We start from the raw sequence: 18,565 nt of genomic DNA on the forward strand, positions 1-18,565 counted from the left end.
GCAGCTCTTACAGTCCCCAGTTAATCTCAGACACAATCTTAGTTTGTCCACTTAAACTTCTTATAGGTTCCACTGAAAGTAAATTGAAAAACTCGAGAGACAGCTGCACAAATAACATTCAGTGAGTAACCATGGTCTAAAATTTACCAAAAATGGGTCATTTAAAGGGCCTCTGGGCTGAAAAACAGATTTTACTTTTATATTAACTAAATGACAACTTCTTGAATTTAAAATGATTTAAGGCAGATGATCCCAGTTTATTCATTTTGTACTTTTTATATAGTTCCTTATTTTCTTGTCATTGCTCTTTCTGAAGGTGGTTAGAGGGCTCCTCCCTGAGTCTAACCAAGTCATCATCCCTGTCTCTGATACACTCTACAGAACTCAACATCTAACAATGTTTAGTTGGGTTCTAACTCATGTCCCCACTTATGTATCAATTATTCATATCCATTCAAAGTTGGAACTGCATAGTTATTTTCCATTTTTCCTTGTATTATCAGTGGCAGTTCTGTTTTATGCATTATTAAAAATAAAGTTAAGAAAAATGCTTTTCTGAAAATAATTCAAGAAAAGCATTTTCATTATAGGAAAATAGGAACTTGAAATAAAGTAAAAAGAAGAAAATAAAAGACAACCATAATTTCATTACCCCAAATAAACTACAATGAAATGCTAGTGTATAATATTCATTATTTTCTAGGCATTAAAAAGAGGATCAGTATTCTATATATATATATATTTAACACCAGTTTTCTTTTAAACTATATGGTAACCATGTTTCCATGTCAGTAAATCTTCAACTATGATCTCATCTTCATGGCTGAGTCAATATCTGCTTTAAACACAGCACACAAGGCTAGTTAACTACAATGATGCTTGAAGACCTTTGAGTTTCTTCCTAACAAGGCACCTTTTCTCTTCTTCGGTTGTCTCCCACCTCTGCCAACATTTGATGAAATATGGAGAGTAAATGTTCAGAGTAAGACAAAATTTTGCAAGTCAGAGATGGGCAGGCATAAAAATAAACTTTTAAGCACGAACCAGAAGTTGAGTTCTTGCCATCTCTGTAGTTGAGTCACTTTTAAATGTGCTTGAAGCTAACAAGTTGAATCTGAAGGTGCCCACACAAGAGAGGCTTACAGGTAGCTGTGTGTCCAAGATGCCCAGGTACCTGGCTAGTGTGTGTGTGAAATCCAGCCTTCCCCCCTGCTGGCCACATCTGGTACTGCAACCCTCTGGTGGGAAGGACATTGGTTCCAATTTGCACAAGGGCATTATATGGACTAGATGGGCTGCGGTTCACACAGCAGACTCAAATGATGACCTTCCATCTGTTTAGAATCAGTTAAGGGAAATAAGCAATGGTTCATAGCCACACCTAGCATGTTTAAGGAATTCTTAGGGGGGATAAAAGACAAAGAAAGGAAAAACACAGATAAAGAAGAAAAAAGATGCAGGAGAGGTCTCAGAGAAAAGCAGAAATGGGGGAGAGGCTTGGAGGAAGATTTCACTTAATGGTCCTGATATGATGGTGGCCTGGGATTCATGGCACCAATAAAGGCCAGAATGTCAGAAGTGAGCAGGACATCATGGCAGCCTAAGTCATTTTTTTTTTCTTTATTGATTAAGGTATTACATATGTGTCCTTATCCCCCCATTTCTCCTCCACCCCCTGCTCATGCCCTCACCCCCTTGGTTATTTGAGGGCAAGATCTTCACAATACCAGTGTGAGAAGGTTGAATAGATTAGGGTTGAACAGAAGAAAGGATGAAGTCAGAGGAGAGAGAGAGATATATATATATATATGTTTGGAGGAGAAAATAGTATAAACCCAGAACTAAACTACAATCCCTTCTTAAATGAGAAGTTAGCTGGCTCCCAAGAGAGCCCAACTTGAGGTGAGCACAGTACCTTAAACAAGGAAGAGAACACGTGAAACGTGTACACAGCACAGGAGCCATCAGAGTCACACATGAGCTGGTTGATGTGGCTGCGCCAGGCTTCTTCTGCATCGTCACAGGCTGCAGGCTGAAATGCAGCAAGGATGGCCGAGAAGAAGGGTGAGGGCGGGGGAGAGACTCTCCTGTCACCTTCTCCAAAGCTGGAAGAAATGACGACTGTGTCAAGAAGTGATGTCCTTCCTTACAGTGTGGTGTAAGTGCTACTCCTGAGTCAGCCTCATGAGGGGTCCTACTCTGTCCATTCCTCTGTTTGAGGTATGCTCTGGGAATTTGGCTTTCATTAAAAGATCTCTGAGATTCCAGAAAATAGAATTTTCACTTCTAGAATTTCTGTGATTCTTCCAATTCTGATTCCTTTCTACAGATTTGGTACCTCTTTTAGCCTTCAGCAACTCTCTCTCACATGTCTAGATGGCCACTCTCAAGACACAGTAACATGCTTTTCTGTGCCCTTTCAGTTCCTGGCATTTTTCATTGTGAAAAATTAGAACAAAAATTTTGAATCTTTTACCTTTTCCTTAATGAGGGCAAATCCATAAATGCCCAGAAGAAAAGTGGAAGGAGGAAAGGAAAGAGGAATGCTGAGAGGAACGAAGAAAGGAGAGATTATGAACAAAGGTTAAAAGGCAGATCTTCCTCTGGGCATTACCATAAGCTCTTTGGTGAGGGGATACTGGCCACTGTAACAGGGGCCCTTTGTCTAGCCATATCAGAAGATTTTACTTATTTTCAATGTTCAGAGGAATGATTTTAGGGTTCTGATTTTCTTCTCCTGAAGTAAGCCTGTAGCCTGTGATTTAGTCTAGATGCCACATTAGGGTTTACATCTCTATTCCTCTTTAAATTTTTTCCTATTTGTATTCGCTGACTATATCTCACTTGTTTCAGAAATATGAGGCTAGAAGCCATCCGCTCCAAAAAGCGTAGGTATTTAGCTTATAAAGAGCCTCTTGTTCTGGTCTTTCAACTCAAAATGGAAAGAACTCATTTCTGAGGCTTGCCAATCTTGCTTATTTTCAAAGCTCACAAAGACCATGTCCTCATTGGCTTTTTGTTACTCTGTGGCTTTTTAAGAACCTCTTTGGTTCCACATAGGCCCTACTGGAGATGGATGATTCCAACTCACTAGGAGCCCTCTAGGTTATGTGTCAGTTTGGACTCCTTTATTAGAAGGTCCCAGCAGCGTGAGTATGACATTCAACTTGAGTCAGAGTGAGTGCATTCCCACGGGCCACGCATACTGGCACCACGCATTTCTGCCAAGGGCTTATCTACCTTGCCAGAGTGAACTGGTCCAGGGCTTGGTTGCTTTTTTCTTCTGCCTCAGTCATATCCAGACTAAAGCTATCACTACATTCGAAAGTTGCTGGAAGTTCATTGATGGAAGTAGAAAGATCATCTTCATGTATGGTGGTCTCCTCCTCCTCCTGTACAGCTTCAGCCTGGAAAATGAAGAGAGAAAAGACCCCACAATATATAAGATATATGGGAAAGTCTGTTCAACTGAAGGAAAAGAGGCTGAAATCCTGACAGTGACAGAAGTTGGGGGCATTTGTTTTCTAGTTATAATGTCATCAATTTCTATAAGCAGACTCAGGAACTATCTGAAGTACTATTCTTTTTTTACTTTTCATTCTTCTTCACAATGGTTTTCAAAGAGGCTCTTGGGAGGTTACCACATTTGACTATGATTATGGAATACAGAGGCTAAATTGGAAAGACCACAGTGCCCCTGTTCTGACCTCCACATTTGATGAGGAAATTATGCCCCATGTGAGAAAGGCCTTGCCTAGTATCTCATCAGAGCTGGAGCTGGGGTTAGAAATACCACCAATGGATTTAGAATGCTTTCCATTGAACAACCCCAGCCTATCCAGATATAACTCTCCAACACAGAACTCCTCACCTATGGAAATTAGAATTTAGAACCCTCAGTTACAGTACAGTAGATGTTCAAGAAATGTATCCAGTGTGCATGAATGCTCCATAGTGACCACTGAGCTGCCACACTGACAGACCTTTCTACACTGAAAGCCCTCTGAGATCCACTGACGTATGAGGGGCTGTTGCGTCATTACTATACACTGTAGAACGAGTAGCGAAATGAAAGGGCTGCAGGGCAGGTAGAACTGGGATCAAGGAGGGGCAGGAAGGAGTCATAACAAGTAAAATGGAAAAAAAAGCTGTAGAACTGACTTTTCTTTATGAGAGGAAGGAAGACAACTGGGTTACAGACTAGAAGAGAAGAGGAATTACACATACATGCTTCAGTGAATGATTTTCTTAAAACAAACACAAAATCAGGGCAAAATAGAAATTTTATAAATTAGAGCATTATCACAGACATCTTGCCACCAATTTAGTATTTTTAATTGAGGATTAATAGAAAAATTAAAAGGTGTGTTTAAAGATGTGTAAGGGAATTGGCATGTCTCATGTCTTTAAAAGAATTGCTCATAAATACTGGATTTTGGAGGCTTTTGCATATCTGTTTCTTGCTGCTTTTTAAAACTGGAGTGGTGCCAATGAGACTGGCTATGGGTGACTGGTCTGGGTTATTAATGTACATAAACTTAATCTATTAGGGGACACCTGAGTTCTTATAAAAATATCTTTTATTTTCTCTTTGTAACATCATAGGTATATAAAACATAGCAGAAACCAGATTATGTTAAACAGAGATAGCTTTTCAGAAATTAAACTCAATCTTTCCTTGATAGAATTAGATGATGTGTGTCCATTAAAATATTATTATTTAGATAATGCTTTTCATGAGCAATCCATATAACTTTGCATTAAAGATAGAAAAATGCCTATTCTAAGAATAAGAAATATCAAGTGCTAATAACTTCACACTTATTTTGTGATGTCCTTTCCATGAAATTTAATTTCTTAATTTTAGGATACTAGAGTTTTAATCTCAGATAAATTTTCTTTCTGGCCCCCTTTTTGGCTAAAAAATGGCTCTACTAACTCTAAGAATCCTTGATCATAGTCCCTTTGCAATGGGGCAATCTTAGAAATAATTTTTCTTTAAGCTTCAGTATTTTTAGGAGATGCAATTTGGTTGGTTGTTCTTAGTTTAAATTATGTAAGATTTTTCTAGATCTCAGATCTATTTTTAGTGAACCATAAAAGAATACAAAATATTACATTTTCCCCATTATGACTTTTTTTCCATTAGAAGTATTAGAAAGAATATACTTTTATAATTTTTTTTATTTTATTTTCACTTTCAAACATATTATTATGACCAATCTCAAGATAAAGACAACTTTATCTTAACAGGAATAGGTTATGTTGGTATGTCTAATATGAGAAAACAAAATTCTAATCTGAAGAGCACATACAGAATGTCCCACAAATATATATACACACTTTAACAGCTGATATGTCAATTTTTAAAATGAAATGTATTTTAAAAAACTGCCTTTATAATTATTCAAAGTGTGTGTGTACATTTTTTTTTTGGTATACCCTATATATGAATACAATATGGGAATTAGTTTTATGGAAAGGATATTTTCTGGAAATTTTGATAAATAAGCTTTAAATTAAATATACATTGTTAGGTTTTTCTTTTAAGCTGACCATTTAAATAAGAAAATGGTATTCATTACTTACTTTTCTCCTCAGAGAGCCTGGCTAGGGCTGTTTGGGTGAATCTGTTTTGTTCATAATACTGAAAATTCTGATAGTATGCCAAAAGGCGAGGCCTGAATCAATGTACAAACTGTATCATTGGTTCCTACATAGGAAAAAATTTCCTCCAATACATGTACACACCCACACTTCAACAGCACATTGTTTTATAAAAGTCATGACAAAAAAGAGTAGTTTCCCAGTCACAGCGATCTCGGACATATACCAGTTTGTTCTGCCATTAATTAATCAGCTGTGTTCATGCTGAATGGAAAATGCAGACTGTTTCATTTTTAGAAGACCCCCTATCAAATCTCTTACAACCAACAAGAAGTGGCTGCTCAAGTTAGGAGGATAAAACAACTTAAAACATAGGCTTAGGTGCACAAACTCAATTACATAAAAAAAAAAAAAAAAAAAAAGAAAGAAAAAGATGAAGGTAGACCCTCTACTTGCAACCCCCTAAGAATTCTCAGAAAATTGGAAGGACTTTTCCTTTAAGAAAATTACAATCATAATTGCCAAAATATCTTCACCTTGGAACCCTCAGAAATCTGAAGACTATTCATATCAGGCAAAGAAGAGTCAAAGCTAGCCATTCTAGTGCTAAAGGAATGAGAGTCAGCGGGGGTCATTTCACAGGCTGATGTGAGCGATTCCACAGGGTTGACCTCCTCAGAAGGGGAGAGATTCATGATCTGTTAACAAAGCAAAGGAAAGAAAAATACAGTGTGATGTTTCTACAAAAGCTCTAATTCTTCTTTCCATAAGAGTACTATAGACCATTGTATGAGCAAGCTAGTTGTTGGTTGATAGGTCCTGCTTAATGTACATAGTTCACTGTTATTAGAACTTAAAAATGGAAGCTGGCGACCTGGTGTGATGGCATAGCACTCTTAACACACAAATACCCACATTTACAGATAACCACATCAAAATGTCTATCTATCATAGTTCCTAAAACTTCAGATATTTGAGGAATTTTTAAAAGGTTTCAGCACAATGCAAGTTATTTGGGGAAAATCTAGGCCCTAACAGATCTGATGGCATCCAGAGATTGTTAATAGTATAGCAAATACCCCAGCATTTGCTTCCGTGTACAACTTACAGAGAAGAGGCCACTGAGATTCAGTTTGACACCACATGATGGTTCACGTTTTAGTTTAGCAGCTTTGGAAGTTTCTTTAACTGCAACTGGAAACTGCTACTGCTTTAGTTTCAAAAACAAGTCTGCCAGTTCCTACAGTGGGAGAGCTTTACTTACAAGGTCCGAGTGCTCTAGGATTTGGCTGGTGGCCAGGTCCTCCTCCTCAGACGATTCATCAGAGTCCTCATGGTTCATTTTATTTAGGCTGGGAGAACTTCCTGAAAGCTGGTGCTCCTCCAGAAGCTGCATGTCACACTTGTCCAGACTGTCCAGAGATCGTCTGCGTACTCCCCAGTTAAAGTTGTCCATACTCTCACCCTGAAATCATACCATAAGCTATTTTTTATGCCTAAATTTACTCACATCTTCACACATTCAATTAGTCATGACTTAGAAATAATATTTGCATTATGCACTATCAAGCCTTTGGTACCAAACATTTGGTGACATGATGAGAAAAGTAGTAAAAGCATACTGTTTTCACCGTCATGTATATTGCATCATAGGTAGACTGGTCACATACTTTTGTATGGTGTGGTGGGTAATATTATGTTTTTTAAAACTTGATTGGGGTACACTTCATAAATGATCTATTTCTAAAAATCTGTAATAAAGACACCATTAATAGTAAAATAACTTCAAAAGAGATGTGCCCTAAACCCTACTTTAATACTGTTTTCAGAAGGAGCAAAAGTAGGAGCTATGCTTTTAGCATATTCCACATACTCTGGGTACCAAGGAGAAGAGCATTAGGCAAACATTTCAGCGTTTTCACAGATAAAATGCAGTTAAGAAGATGGGAGAGCAGCTAGGAAATCCGTCCAGTCATGCACGATGCAGAGGCCACAGCAGCCAGGCTTAACTTTTGCTTCTGGATCATTTTAAAAAACTGTCCCAACACAGAAAGTAGTTGTTTTCCTGGACCTGAAATGACTGACTTGGTACCAAGCATTACTGATGGCCTGTACATTAAAAAAAGTTTTTTTTTTTTAATTTCAGTTGACATTCAGTATTATTTTGTACTAGTTTCAGGTGCATAGCATAGTGGTTAGACAATCATATGCTTTATTAAGTGATTCCCCAATATTTCCAGTACCCACCTGGCACCATACATAGTTATTACAATGTTATTGACTATATTTCCTATGCTGTACTTTACATCCCTGTGACTATTTTGTAACTGCCTATTTGAACTTCTTAATCCCTTCATCTTTTTCATTCAGCCCACCTCTCATCTGCAACCCTCAATTTGTTCTCATATCTGAGTCTGTTTCTGTTATGTTTGTTCATTTATTTTGTTTTTTAGATTCCACATGTAAGTAAAATCATATGATATTTTTACTTATTTATTTTTATTTTTTAAAAATATGCTTCTATTGAATTTTAGAGAGGAAAAGAGAAGGTGAGAGAGATAGAAACATAAATGATGAGAGAATCATTGATCGGCTGCCTCCTACACACCCACACTGGGGATTGAGCCTGCAATCCAGGCATATGCCCTGACCGGGATTGAACCATGACCGCCTGGTTCATAGGCTGATGCTGAACCACTGAGCCACACCAGCTGGGTGAAATCATATGGTATTTGATTTATTTCTCTGTCTGACTTATTTCACTTAGCATAATACCCCCTAGGTCCATCCATGGTGTTGCAAATGTAAGATTTCATTGTGTCTTTTTATGGCTAAGTAAAATTCCATTACATATTTGTACCACATTTTCTTTTTTTCATGATTTGTTGTTATATTCATTTTACTTTTGATTAGGTCAGTGGTCAGCAAACTCATTAGTCAACAGAGCCAAATATCAACAGTACAACGATTGAAATTTCTTTTGAGAGCCAAAATTTTTAAACTTAAACTTCTTCTAACACCACTTCTTCAAAATAGACTCGCCCAGGCCATGGTATTTTGTGGAAGAGCCACACTCAATGGGCCAAAGAGCCACATGTGGCTCGCGAGCTGCAGTTTGCCGACCACTGGATTAGGTGATAAGAACCCATGAACCCACCTCCCCAAATAAAAGCCATGTCCTTGACAATGACCTTTATGTAACTATATGGTTACTTTCACCCCATCCCATCCTCTGCACCTCTTCTTAACCAGGGACTTATAAGCTGGGACCAATGTTCATCATTCCATTGCTTGATTTTCTTTTATTTCTTAAAATCTATGTGTATTTTTACAAAGCATATATGTATTTTTTCTATGCACATACATAATTCTCCTTCAAAAGAAAGTGAAATCATGCCATATGTAGTTTTTTTTCTGAATAAAAAGTATAATCTCTTTTTTAAAAAAAATTATTTTTCTGTTTTATTTAGTTTTCTGTTACATACATGCTATTATTTAGGACTACTTAACAGTGGCAATTAGTAATATTTAACTTTAGTACTAATTAAATAATATATGTAAGAAAATATTTTAAAAAGTATAATCACTTAAACACATCTCTTTCTCATTAAAAAGTCTCTGGAAATATAAAATGTAATGCTTGCATAATATTCCATATTTTAGTTGGACCATAATTTATTTATAATTTGCCCTTCCAGTTGGGCATTTAAAAAATCATTATTGTTGAAAGTATTACACAGGTTCTCCTCACCCCCCCCATTAACCTCTTTTAGCCTGCTCCCATTACCGCCACCCCCTCAAGGCCCTCAACATCCCATTGTCTGTGTCTACAGGTTATGCATATATGCATACAAGATCATTGGTTGATCTCTTCCCACCCAACCTCCCCTGCCTTCCCTCTGAAGTTCAACAGTCTGTTCAGGCTTCTATGACTCTGGGTCTATTATTGATCATCAGTTTATTTGGTTCATTAGATTCCACATATGAGTGAGACCATGTGATACTTTTCTTTCACTGACTGGCTTATTTTGCTCAGCATTATATTCTCCAGGTCCATCCATGCTGTTGCAAATGGTAAGAGCTCTTTCTTTTTTATTGACATGTAGTATTCCATTGTGTAAATTAACCATAGTTTTTTTATTCACTCATCTGCTTAGGGGCACTTAGGCTGTTGCCAAGTCTTAGCTATTGTAAATTGCGCTGCTATGAACATAGGGGTGCATATGTCCTTTCTGATGAGTGTTTCAGATTTCTAAGGATATATTCTTAGAAGTGGGATTACGGGTCAAATGGAAGTTCCATTTTTAATTTTTTGAGGAAACTCTATACCGTTTTCCACAGTGGCCGCACCAGTCTGCATTCCCACCAGCATCGTACTAGGGTTTCCTTTTCTCCACAACCTCGCCAACACTTGTCAGTTGATTTGTTGATGATAGATAGCCATTCTGACAGGTGTTAGGTGATATTGTTTTGATTTGCATTTCTGGGAACAGTAGTGAGTTTGAGCATTTTTTCATATGTCTCTTGGCTTTCTGTATGTCCACTTTGTAGAAGTGTCTATTTAGGTCCTTTGCCCATTTTTTTGATTGGATTCTTTGTCTTCCTTTTGTTAAGTTGTATGAGTTCCCTATATAATTTAGAGATTAATCCCTTCAGATGTATCATTGACAAATATGTTCCCCCATGCAATGGGCTCTCTTGTTATTTTGATGATGGTTTCTTTTTTTTTTTTTAATATATTTTATTGATTTTTTACAGAGAGGAAGGGAGAGGGATAGAGAGCTAGAAACATCGATGAGAGAGAAACATCGATCAGCTGCCTCCTGCACACCCCCCACTGGGGATGTGCCCGCAACCAAGGTACATGCCCTTGACCGGAATCGAACCCGGGACCCTTCAGTCCGCAGGCCGACGCTCTATCCACTGAGCCAAACCGGTTTCGGCTTGATGATGGTTTCTTTTGCAGTGCAGAAGCTTTTTATTTTCATGTAGTCCCATTTATTTATTTTCTCCTTAGTTTCCATTGTCCTAGGTCCACAATGGTTGGCAAACTCATTAGTCAACAGAGCCAAATATCAACAGTACAACGATTGAAATTTCTTTTGAGAGCCAAATTTTTTAAATTTAAACTTCTTCTAATGCCATTTCTTCAAAATAGACTTGCCCCGTCTGTGGTATTTTGTGGAAGAGCCACACTCAGGGGCCAAAGAGCCGCATGTGGCTCGCGAGCCGCAGTTTGCCAACCATGGTCCTAGGACAGTGGTCAGCAAACTCATTAGTCAACAGAGCCAAATATCAACAGTACAACAATTGAAATTTCTTTTGAGAGCCAAATTTTTTAAACTTAAACTTCTTCTAATGCCACTTCTTCAAAATAGATTCACCCAGGCCGTGGTATTTTGTGGAAGAGCCACACTCAATGGGCCAAAGAGCCGCATGTGGCTCGTGAGCCACGGTTTGCCGACCACTGTCCTAGGAGATGTATTGGTAAACATATTGCTATGAGTGATGTCTGAGATTTTGGAGCCTATAGTTTCTTCTAGGACTTTAATGATTTCACATCTTAAATTTAAGTCTTTTATCCATTTTGAGTTTATTCTTGTGTATGGTGTAAGTTGGAGGTCTAGTTTCATTTTTTTTGCATGCACCTGTCCAATTTTCCCAACACCATTTGTTGAAGAGACTGTCTCTTCTCCAATGTATGCTCTTGCCTCCTTTGTCAAATATTAAATGAGCATAGTGACTTGGGTCCTCTGTTCTTTTCCATTGATCTATATGCCTGTTCTTGTGCCAGTACCAGGCTGTTTTGAGTACAATGACTTTGTAGTATAACTTGATATCTGGTATTGTGATTCCTCCAACTTTGCTCTTTGTTCCCAAGATTGCTGCAGCTATTTGGGGTCTCTTTTGGTTCCATATAAATTTTTGTAGTATTTGTTCTAGGTCTGTGAAATATGTAGTTGGTATTTTAATAGGGATTGAATTGAATCTATAGATTGCTTTGGGTGGTATGGACATTTTAATGATGTCATTTCTACCAATGCATGAACATGGCATATTCTTCCACTTGTTTATATTTCCTCTATTTCTTTTTTTTAAAGTCCTGTAGTTTTCCGAGTACATGTCGTTTACCACCTTGGTTAAGTTTATTCCTAAGTATATCAAAAATTTTTTTTGTTGCAATGGTAAATGGGATTGTTGTTTTGGTTTCTCTTTCTCAGAGTTCACTATTAGTGTATAAAAATGCTATGGATTTTTGGGTGTTAATTTTATATCCTGCTATGTTTCTGAATTCATTTATTAAAGCTAGTAGTTTTTTGATGGAGTCTTTAAGGTTTTCTATGCACAGTATCATGTCATCTGTGAAAAGTGAGAGTTTTACTTCCTCCCTTCCAATTTGAATGCCTTTTATTTCTTCTTCTTGTTTGATCACTATAGCCAGGACTTCCAGTACTATGTTGAACAAGAGTGGTAAAAGAGGGCATACCTGTCTTGTTCCTGTTCTTAGGGGAAATGGTTTTAGTTTTTGCCCATTGAATATGATGTTGGATGTAGGGTTGTCATATATAGGCTTTATTATGTTGAGGTATGTTCCCTCATTCCCACTTTACTGAGAGTTTTTATCAAAAAAGGGTGTTGGATTTTGTCAAATGTTTTTTCTGGATCAATTGATATGATCATATGATTTTTGTCTTGCAATCTGTTTATGGGCTGTATCACATTTATTAATTTGTGAATAATGAACCAGCCTTGCATCCCTGGAATAAATCCCACTTGGTCATGATGTATAATCTTTGTCATGTATTGCTGGATCCAGTTTGCTAAAATTTTGTTGAGGATTTTAGCGTCTGCATTCATCAAGGATATTGGCTTATAGTTCTCTTTCTTTGCCATCTTTATTTGGTTTTGGAATCAGAGTGATGCTGGCTTTATAGAAATAGTTGGGAAGTTTTCCTTCCTCTTGAATTTTTTTGGAATAGTTTGAGGAGTAGAGGGGTTAGTTCTCTGAATATTTGGTAAAACACTCCTGTGAATCCATCTGGATTAGGGCTTTTGTTTGCTGGGAGTTTTTTTATTTTTTTATTACTGCTTCAATTTCATCAGTAGTTATTGGCCTAGTCAGGTTTTCTGATTCTTCCTGATTGAGATTTGGAAGGTTGTATTTTTCTAAGAATATGTCCATTTTATCTAGGTTGTCCTGTTTGTTGGAATGAAGTCATTCATAGTATTTTATTACAATTCTTTATATTTCTGTGTTATTTGTAGGTACTTGTTAGTTGTTACATCACCTCTTTCATTTATAATTTTGTTTATTTGAGTCCTCTCTTTCTGTTTCCTGGTGAGCTTGGCTAGAGGTCCATAAATCTTGTTTGTCCTTTCAAAGAACCAGCTCTTGGTTTTATTGATCTTTTGTATTTTTTTTTTTTTTTTGGTCTCTATGTCATTTATTTTTGCTCTGATCTTTATTATTTCTGTCCTTCTACTTGTTCTGGGCTATTCTTGTTGTTCTCTTTCTAATTCTTTAAGTTGTACTATTAGATAACTTACTTCCAATTTTTCTAGGTTTTTTTTTTTTTTTTTTTTTTTTTTTTTTAGGTAGACCTGTAGTGCTATGAACTTTCCTAGCAGGACTGCTTTAACTCTTCCCCATAGGTTTTCAATTGTTGTGTGTTCATTTTCATTTGTTTTCAGGATGCTAAAAAATTTTATTCTTTGATCTCTTCGGTAACCCATTCATTGTTTAATAGCATGCTATTTAGTTTCCATGTAGTTGATTGTTTTGAGCATTTTTATTGTAGCTGATTTCTAATTTCTTTCCATTGTGGCCCAAGAAGATGCTTGATATGATTTCAGTCTTGTAAAATTTGTAGAGTGTTAGCTTGTGCACTAACATGTAGTCTATCTTTGAAAATGTCCCATGTGTACTTGAGGAGAATGTATATTCTGTAGCTTTGGGGTGGAATGTTCTGAAGTTATCAATTAGTTTCATCTGTTCTAGAGGGTCCTTTAGGATTGCTGTTTCCTTGTTGATTTTTTGACTAGAACAGTGGTCAGCAGACCGTGGCTCACGAGCCACATGCGGCTCTTTGGCCCCTTGAGTGTGGCTCTTACACAAAATACCACAGATGGGCGAGTCTATTTTGAAGAAGTGGCGTTAGAAGAAGTTTAAGTTTAAAAAATTTGGCTCTCAAAAGAAATTTCAATTGTTGTACTGTTGCTATTTGGCTCTGTTGACTAATGAGTTTGCCGACCACTGGTCTAGAAGATTTATTCAGTGATGTCAGTGGGGTATTAAAATCCCCTACTATGGTTGTATTGCTGTCAATCTCTCCCTTGATATCATCCAGAAGTTTTTTTTATTATATATTTAGATGATCCTGTATTGGGTGCATATATGTTTCTCAGAGTTATAGTCTCTTGTTGCATCGATCCCTTTAGTATTATGAAGTGACCTTCTTTATCTCTTGTTACAGCTTTCACTTTGAAGTCTATTTTGTCAGATATAAGTATTTCTACCCCAGCTTTTTTTCATTTTCCTTTGACTGAAAAATTTTTTCCCATTCCTTTACTTTCAGTCTGTGAGTCCTTTGTTCTAAGGTGGGTCTCTTGTAGAGAGCATATATATGGGTCATTTTTTCTTATCCATTAAGCTACCCTATGTCTTTCGATTGGAGCATTTAATCCATTTACATTTAATATTATTATTTGTAGGTACTTGTTTTTGCCATTTTTATTCTTTATGCCTATCTTCCTTCTTCCTTTTCTATTCCTTTTTTTTTTTTTTTTTTTTTTTAACAACAGTCCCTTTAGCATTTCATTTCTTGCTTTGCTGGCTTGGTGGTAATAAGCTCCCTTAACTTTTTTTTTTTTTTTTTTTTTTTGCCTGTGAAGCTCCTGATTTCACCTTCAACTTTGAATGATAGCCTTGCTGGATGGAGTATTCTTAGATTCAGGTCCTTGCTTTGCATCACTCTGTATATTTCATTCCATTCCCTACTGGCCTGATGTGTTTCAGTTGAGAAATCAGTTGATAGTCTATTGGGAGATCCCTTATAGGTAACTTTCTGTCTATCTCTGGCCACCTTTAAGATTCTTACTTTGTCATTGGTGTTTGCCAATTTAATTATGATGTGTCTTAGTATGGGTCTTTTTGGATTCATCTTGTTTGGGATTTTGTGTGCTTCTTGGACTTGTGGATTTTTTTCTTCCCCAAATCAGGGAAATTTTCTGTCATTATTTCTTCAAACAGGTTTTCTATTCCTTGCTCAGCTTCCTCTCCTTCTGGCACCCCTATTATGTAGATGTTGTTTCATTTCATGTTGTCCCAAAGCTTCCTTAGACTCTCCTCCTGCTTCTTAATTTTTTTTTTCTGTTACTGCTCTGCTTAGTTGCTTTTTCTACCTTTTCTTCTAACTCACTGATTTGGTCCTCAGCTTCTTCTAATATACTGTTGAAAACTTCCAGGGTGTTCTCTACTGCAACTATGTCATTCTTCATTTCTTCTCGATTCTTATACTTGTTGGTGAATTTCTCATCCAGTCGTTTGAGCATCTTTATAACCATTACTCTGAATTCTTTCTCTGACAAATTGCTTGGCTGCATTTCATTTCATTTCATTCTTTTTCTGGTGATTCCTCCTTTTCTTTTATTTGGGGGTTGTTTATTTGTCTTCCCATTTGTTTTGTTCCTTTGTAATTGTTTCTATGTATTAGATCAAACTGCTATGCCACCCAGCCTTTTTGAATTGGTCTTATGTAGTAGATGTTTTATGGGATCCAGTGCTACAGTCTTTTAGGTCTCCTGGGCTGGGTGTTCAAGGGATACTCCCTCCTTGAGATATTTGGGTTCTCCTGATGTAGTTGGGTTTTGAATGTTATTGTCCCTTTCATGGACAGAGTCTCCTCTCAGGGTGTCTGATTATTTGGTTTGCTCCCTACCACGTTATGCCACCTGTTTTGAGGTGCTGACTGAACAGCACAAAATACAACACAAGACATGACACAGAAGGAACAGAACACGAATGTACACAAGACACCTATAACTCCAATAAAAGTGACTATCAGAGAAATGAGAATTAGGAAGGAGAAAAGAGAGCAAGAATGAATATAAGAAACAAAAAAGAAGAAAGAAAGAAAGAAAGAAAGGAAATGGGGAGAAAACACAACAAAACAAACAAACCTCATTTTGAGGATGGAGTTTGTTTGTTTTTTTCCTGTGCAGAAGCTTTTGACTTTGATGTAGTTCTATTTGCGTATTTTTTTCTTTGTTTCTCTTGCCCTAGGACAGGGGTCGGCAAACTGCAGCTTGCGAGCCACATGCGGCTCTTTGGCCCCTTGAATGTGGCTCTTCCACAAAATACCACGGCCTGGGCGAGTCTATTTTGAAGAAGTGGCGTTAGAAGAAGTTTAAGTTTAAAAAATTTGGCTCTCAAAAGAAATTTCAATCGTTGTACTGTTGATATTTGGCTCTGTTGACTAATGAGTCTGCCCTAGGAGATGTATTGGTGAAAATTCTGCTACGTGAAATGTCTGATATTTTACTGCATGTGTTTTCTTAAAGAATTTTTTGTTTTAAAGCAATACCAACTTTAAAAAAATATTTTTATTGCTTTCAGAGAAGAAGGGAGAGGGAGAGAGAGATAGAAACATCAATGATAAGAATCATTGATCCTCTGCCTTCTGCATGCCCCCTAATGGGGATTGAGTTCACAACCTGGGCACATGCCCTGACTGGGAATAGAACCATGATCTCCTGGTTCATAGGTCAACACTCAACTACTGAGCCATGCTGGCTGGGCATCTTCTAGGATTTTTATGTTTCATGACTTACATTTAAGTCTTTTATCCATTTTCAGTTTATTCTTATGTATGGTGTAAGTTGCATGTACTTGTCCAATTTTTTGGCATGTAGTTAGTTCAATTTTCCCAACACCATTTACTGAAGAAATGGTCTTTACTCCATTGTATGCTCTTGCTTCCTTTGTCAAATATTAATTTACCATACTAGTGTGGGCCCATTTCTGGGTTCTCTATTCAATTCCATTGATCTATATGCCTATTCTTGTGACTATCCAAGTTTTTTTGAGCACAATGTCTTTGTAGTAGAGTTCGATATCTGGTGATCTCTCCCACTTTCTTCTTCTTTCTCAAGATTGCTGCAGCTATTCAGGGTCCTTTTTGGTTCCATATGTGTTTTTGAAATATTTGTTCTAGATCTGTGAAATATGCCAATGCTATTTTAATAGGGACTGCATTGAATTGTATAGATTGCTTTGGGTAGTATGGAAATTTTAATGTTATACGGGTGCTCTGCGACTTCCCTGCCTTCCTCCAACCTCTGTTCTTGTCCATAATCAGCTAACAGTACCACTAACAGCTGCCACTTATATATCTGGTGTATGATATTTTTAATTGCTGAATTTGTTTTGCTAATATTTTTTGAAGATTTTGCATGTATGTTCATCAGGGCGATATCCCTATAATTTTTTAAATGTCTTTGTCTGGTTTTGGAACCAGGATAACATTGGCCTTGTAAAAGGAACTTGGGAGCTTTCCCTCCTCTTGAATTTTTTGGAATAGTTTGAGAAAGATAGGTGTTAATTTTTCATTGAATGTTTGGTAAAATGCACCTGTGAAGCCTTCAGGTCTGGAACTTTTGTTTATTGGGAGTTTTTTGATTATTGATTCAATTTCTTTGATAATAGTCAGTTCAGATTTTCTGTTTCTTCTTAATTCAGTATATGTTTCTAGGAATTTATCCAATTTTTTCCAAACTGTCCAACTTGTTAGGAGAAGTGAACAATTGTTCTTAGTATTTTCTTATAATCCTTTGTATTTCTATGGTATCAGTTGTCACTTCTCCTCTTTAATTTTTTATTTTATTTATTTGTTTTTTAAAATTAAATCTTTACTCTTGAAACTATTACATATGTCCTCTTTTCTTCTCCCATTGACCTTTTCTAGACTGCTCCTGCCCCCTGCCCCAGGCCTTCACCACCCTATTGTCTGTGTCCATGGGTTATGAATATATAGATACAAGTTCTTTGGTTGATCTTTTCCCACCCACCCACCCTCCCCTACCTTCCCTCTGAGATTTGACATTCTGTCCCATGCTTCTATGTTTCTGGATCTATTTTGTTCATTAATTTATTTTGTTCATTAAATTCTACATATGAGTGAGATCATGTGATACTTGTCTTTCTTTGACTGACTTATTTCGCTTAGCATAATACTCTCCAAGTCCCTCTATGCTGTCTCAAAGGATAAGAGATCCTTATTTTTTAATCTCTGTCTCTCTCTCTTTTTCTTGATTCTGGTTAAACACTTTTTAATCTTATTTATATTTTCAAAGAACCACTTCTTAGTTTCAGTGATTTTTCTATTGTTTTCTTAGATTCTACTAGTATTTTGTTTCCACTCTGATTTTTATTATTTTCTTCCTTCTATTCACTTTGTTTTTTGTGTTTTTTGTTTGTTTGTTTTGTTTTGTTCTTTTTCTAGTTCATTTAACGTATGGTTAGATTGTTTATATGCCATTTTTCTTGTTTCTTCTGGTAGACGCATATTGCTATGAAATTCCCTTTTAGGATTGCTTTAGCTTTGTCCCATAGTTTTTGAGTTATTGTGTTTTCATTTTTATTTGTCTCAAGGAATCTTTTGATTTCTTTGTTATTCTCATTGTTAACCCATTCACTGTTTAGTGAAATGTTATTTAGCCTCCATGTGTTTGTGTTTTTCAGTTTTGTTCTTGGGATTGATTTTTAGTTTCATACTATTGTGTTTGGAGAAGATGATTGATAAGATTTCAATCTCCTTAATTTCATTAATACTTGCTTTTATGGCCTAACATGTGTTTTATCCTGGAAAACGCTCCATGTGCACTCGAAAAGAATGTATATTCTGCTGCTTTGGGTTGAAAAACATCTGGTTGAATGTGTCATTTAAGGTCACTGTTTTCT

The 18,565-nt window shown here is 36.7% G+C and overlaps 1 protein-coding gene across 10 annotated transcripts in view; it reads right to left on the reverse strand.

Annotated features, from left to right (window-relative positions):
• Window positions 1–18,565, reverse strand: part of FRY (FRY microtubule binding protein) — a gene marked incomplete at its 5' end in the record, with an annotated part of 677,381 nt that overhangs the window by 89,868 nt on the left and 568,948 nt on the right. For 7 of the 10 annotated variants that reach the window (XM_080662182.1, XM_080662178.1, XM_080662175.1 and 4 more), the window contains 4 exons: window positions 1,916–2,105; window positions 3,241–3,407; window positions 6,144–6,305; window positions 6,872–7,072. In XM_080662182.1, coding sequence (XP_080518308.1) covers window positions 1,916–2,105; window positions 3,241–3,407; window positions 6,144–6,305; window positions 6,872–7,072 — 720 coding nt within the window. Of the gene's footprint in view, window positions 1–1,915; window positions 2,106–3,240; window positions 3,408–6,143; window positions 6,306–6,871; window positions 7,073–18,565 lie in introns of those variants that run through there. The other 3 variants (XR_013960263.1, XM_080662181.1, XM_080662177.1) reach the window with 3 other exon arrangements.

The sequence above is a fragment of the Plecotus auritus genome (genome assembly GCF_963455305.1).
Source record: "Plecotus auritus genome assembly, chromosome: 3".
Taxonomy (NCBI): Eukaryota; Metazoa; Chordata; class Mammalia; order Chiroptera; family Vespertilionidae; genus Plecotus; species Plecotus auritus.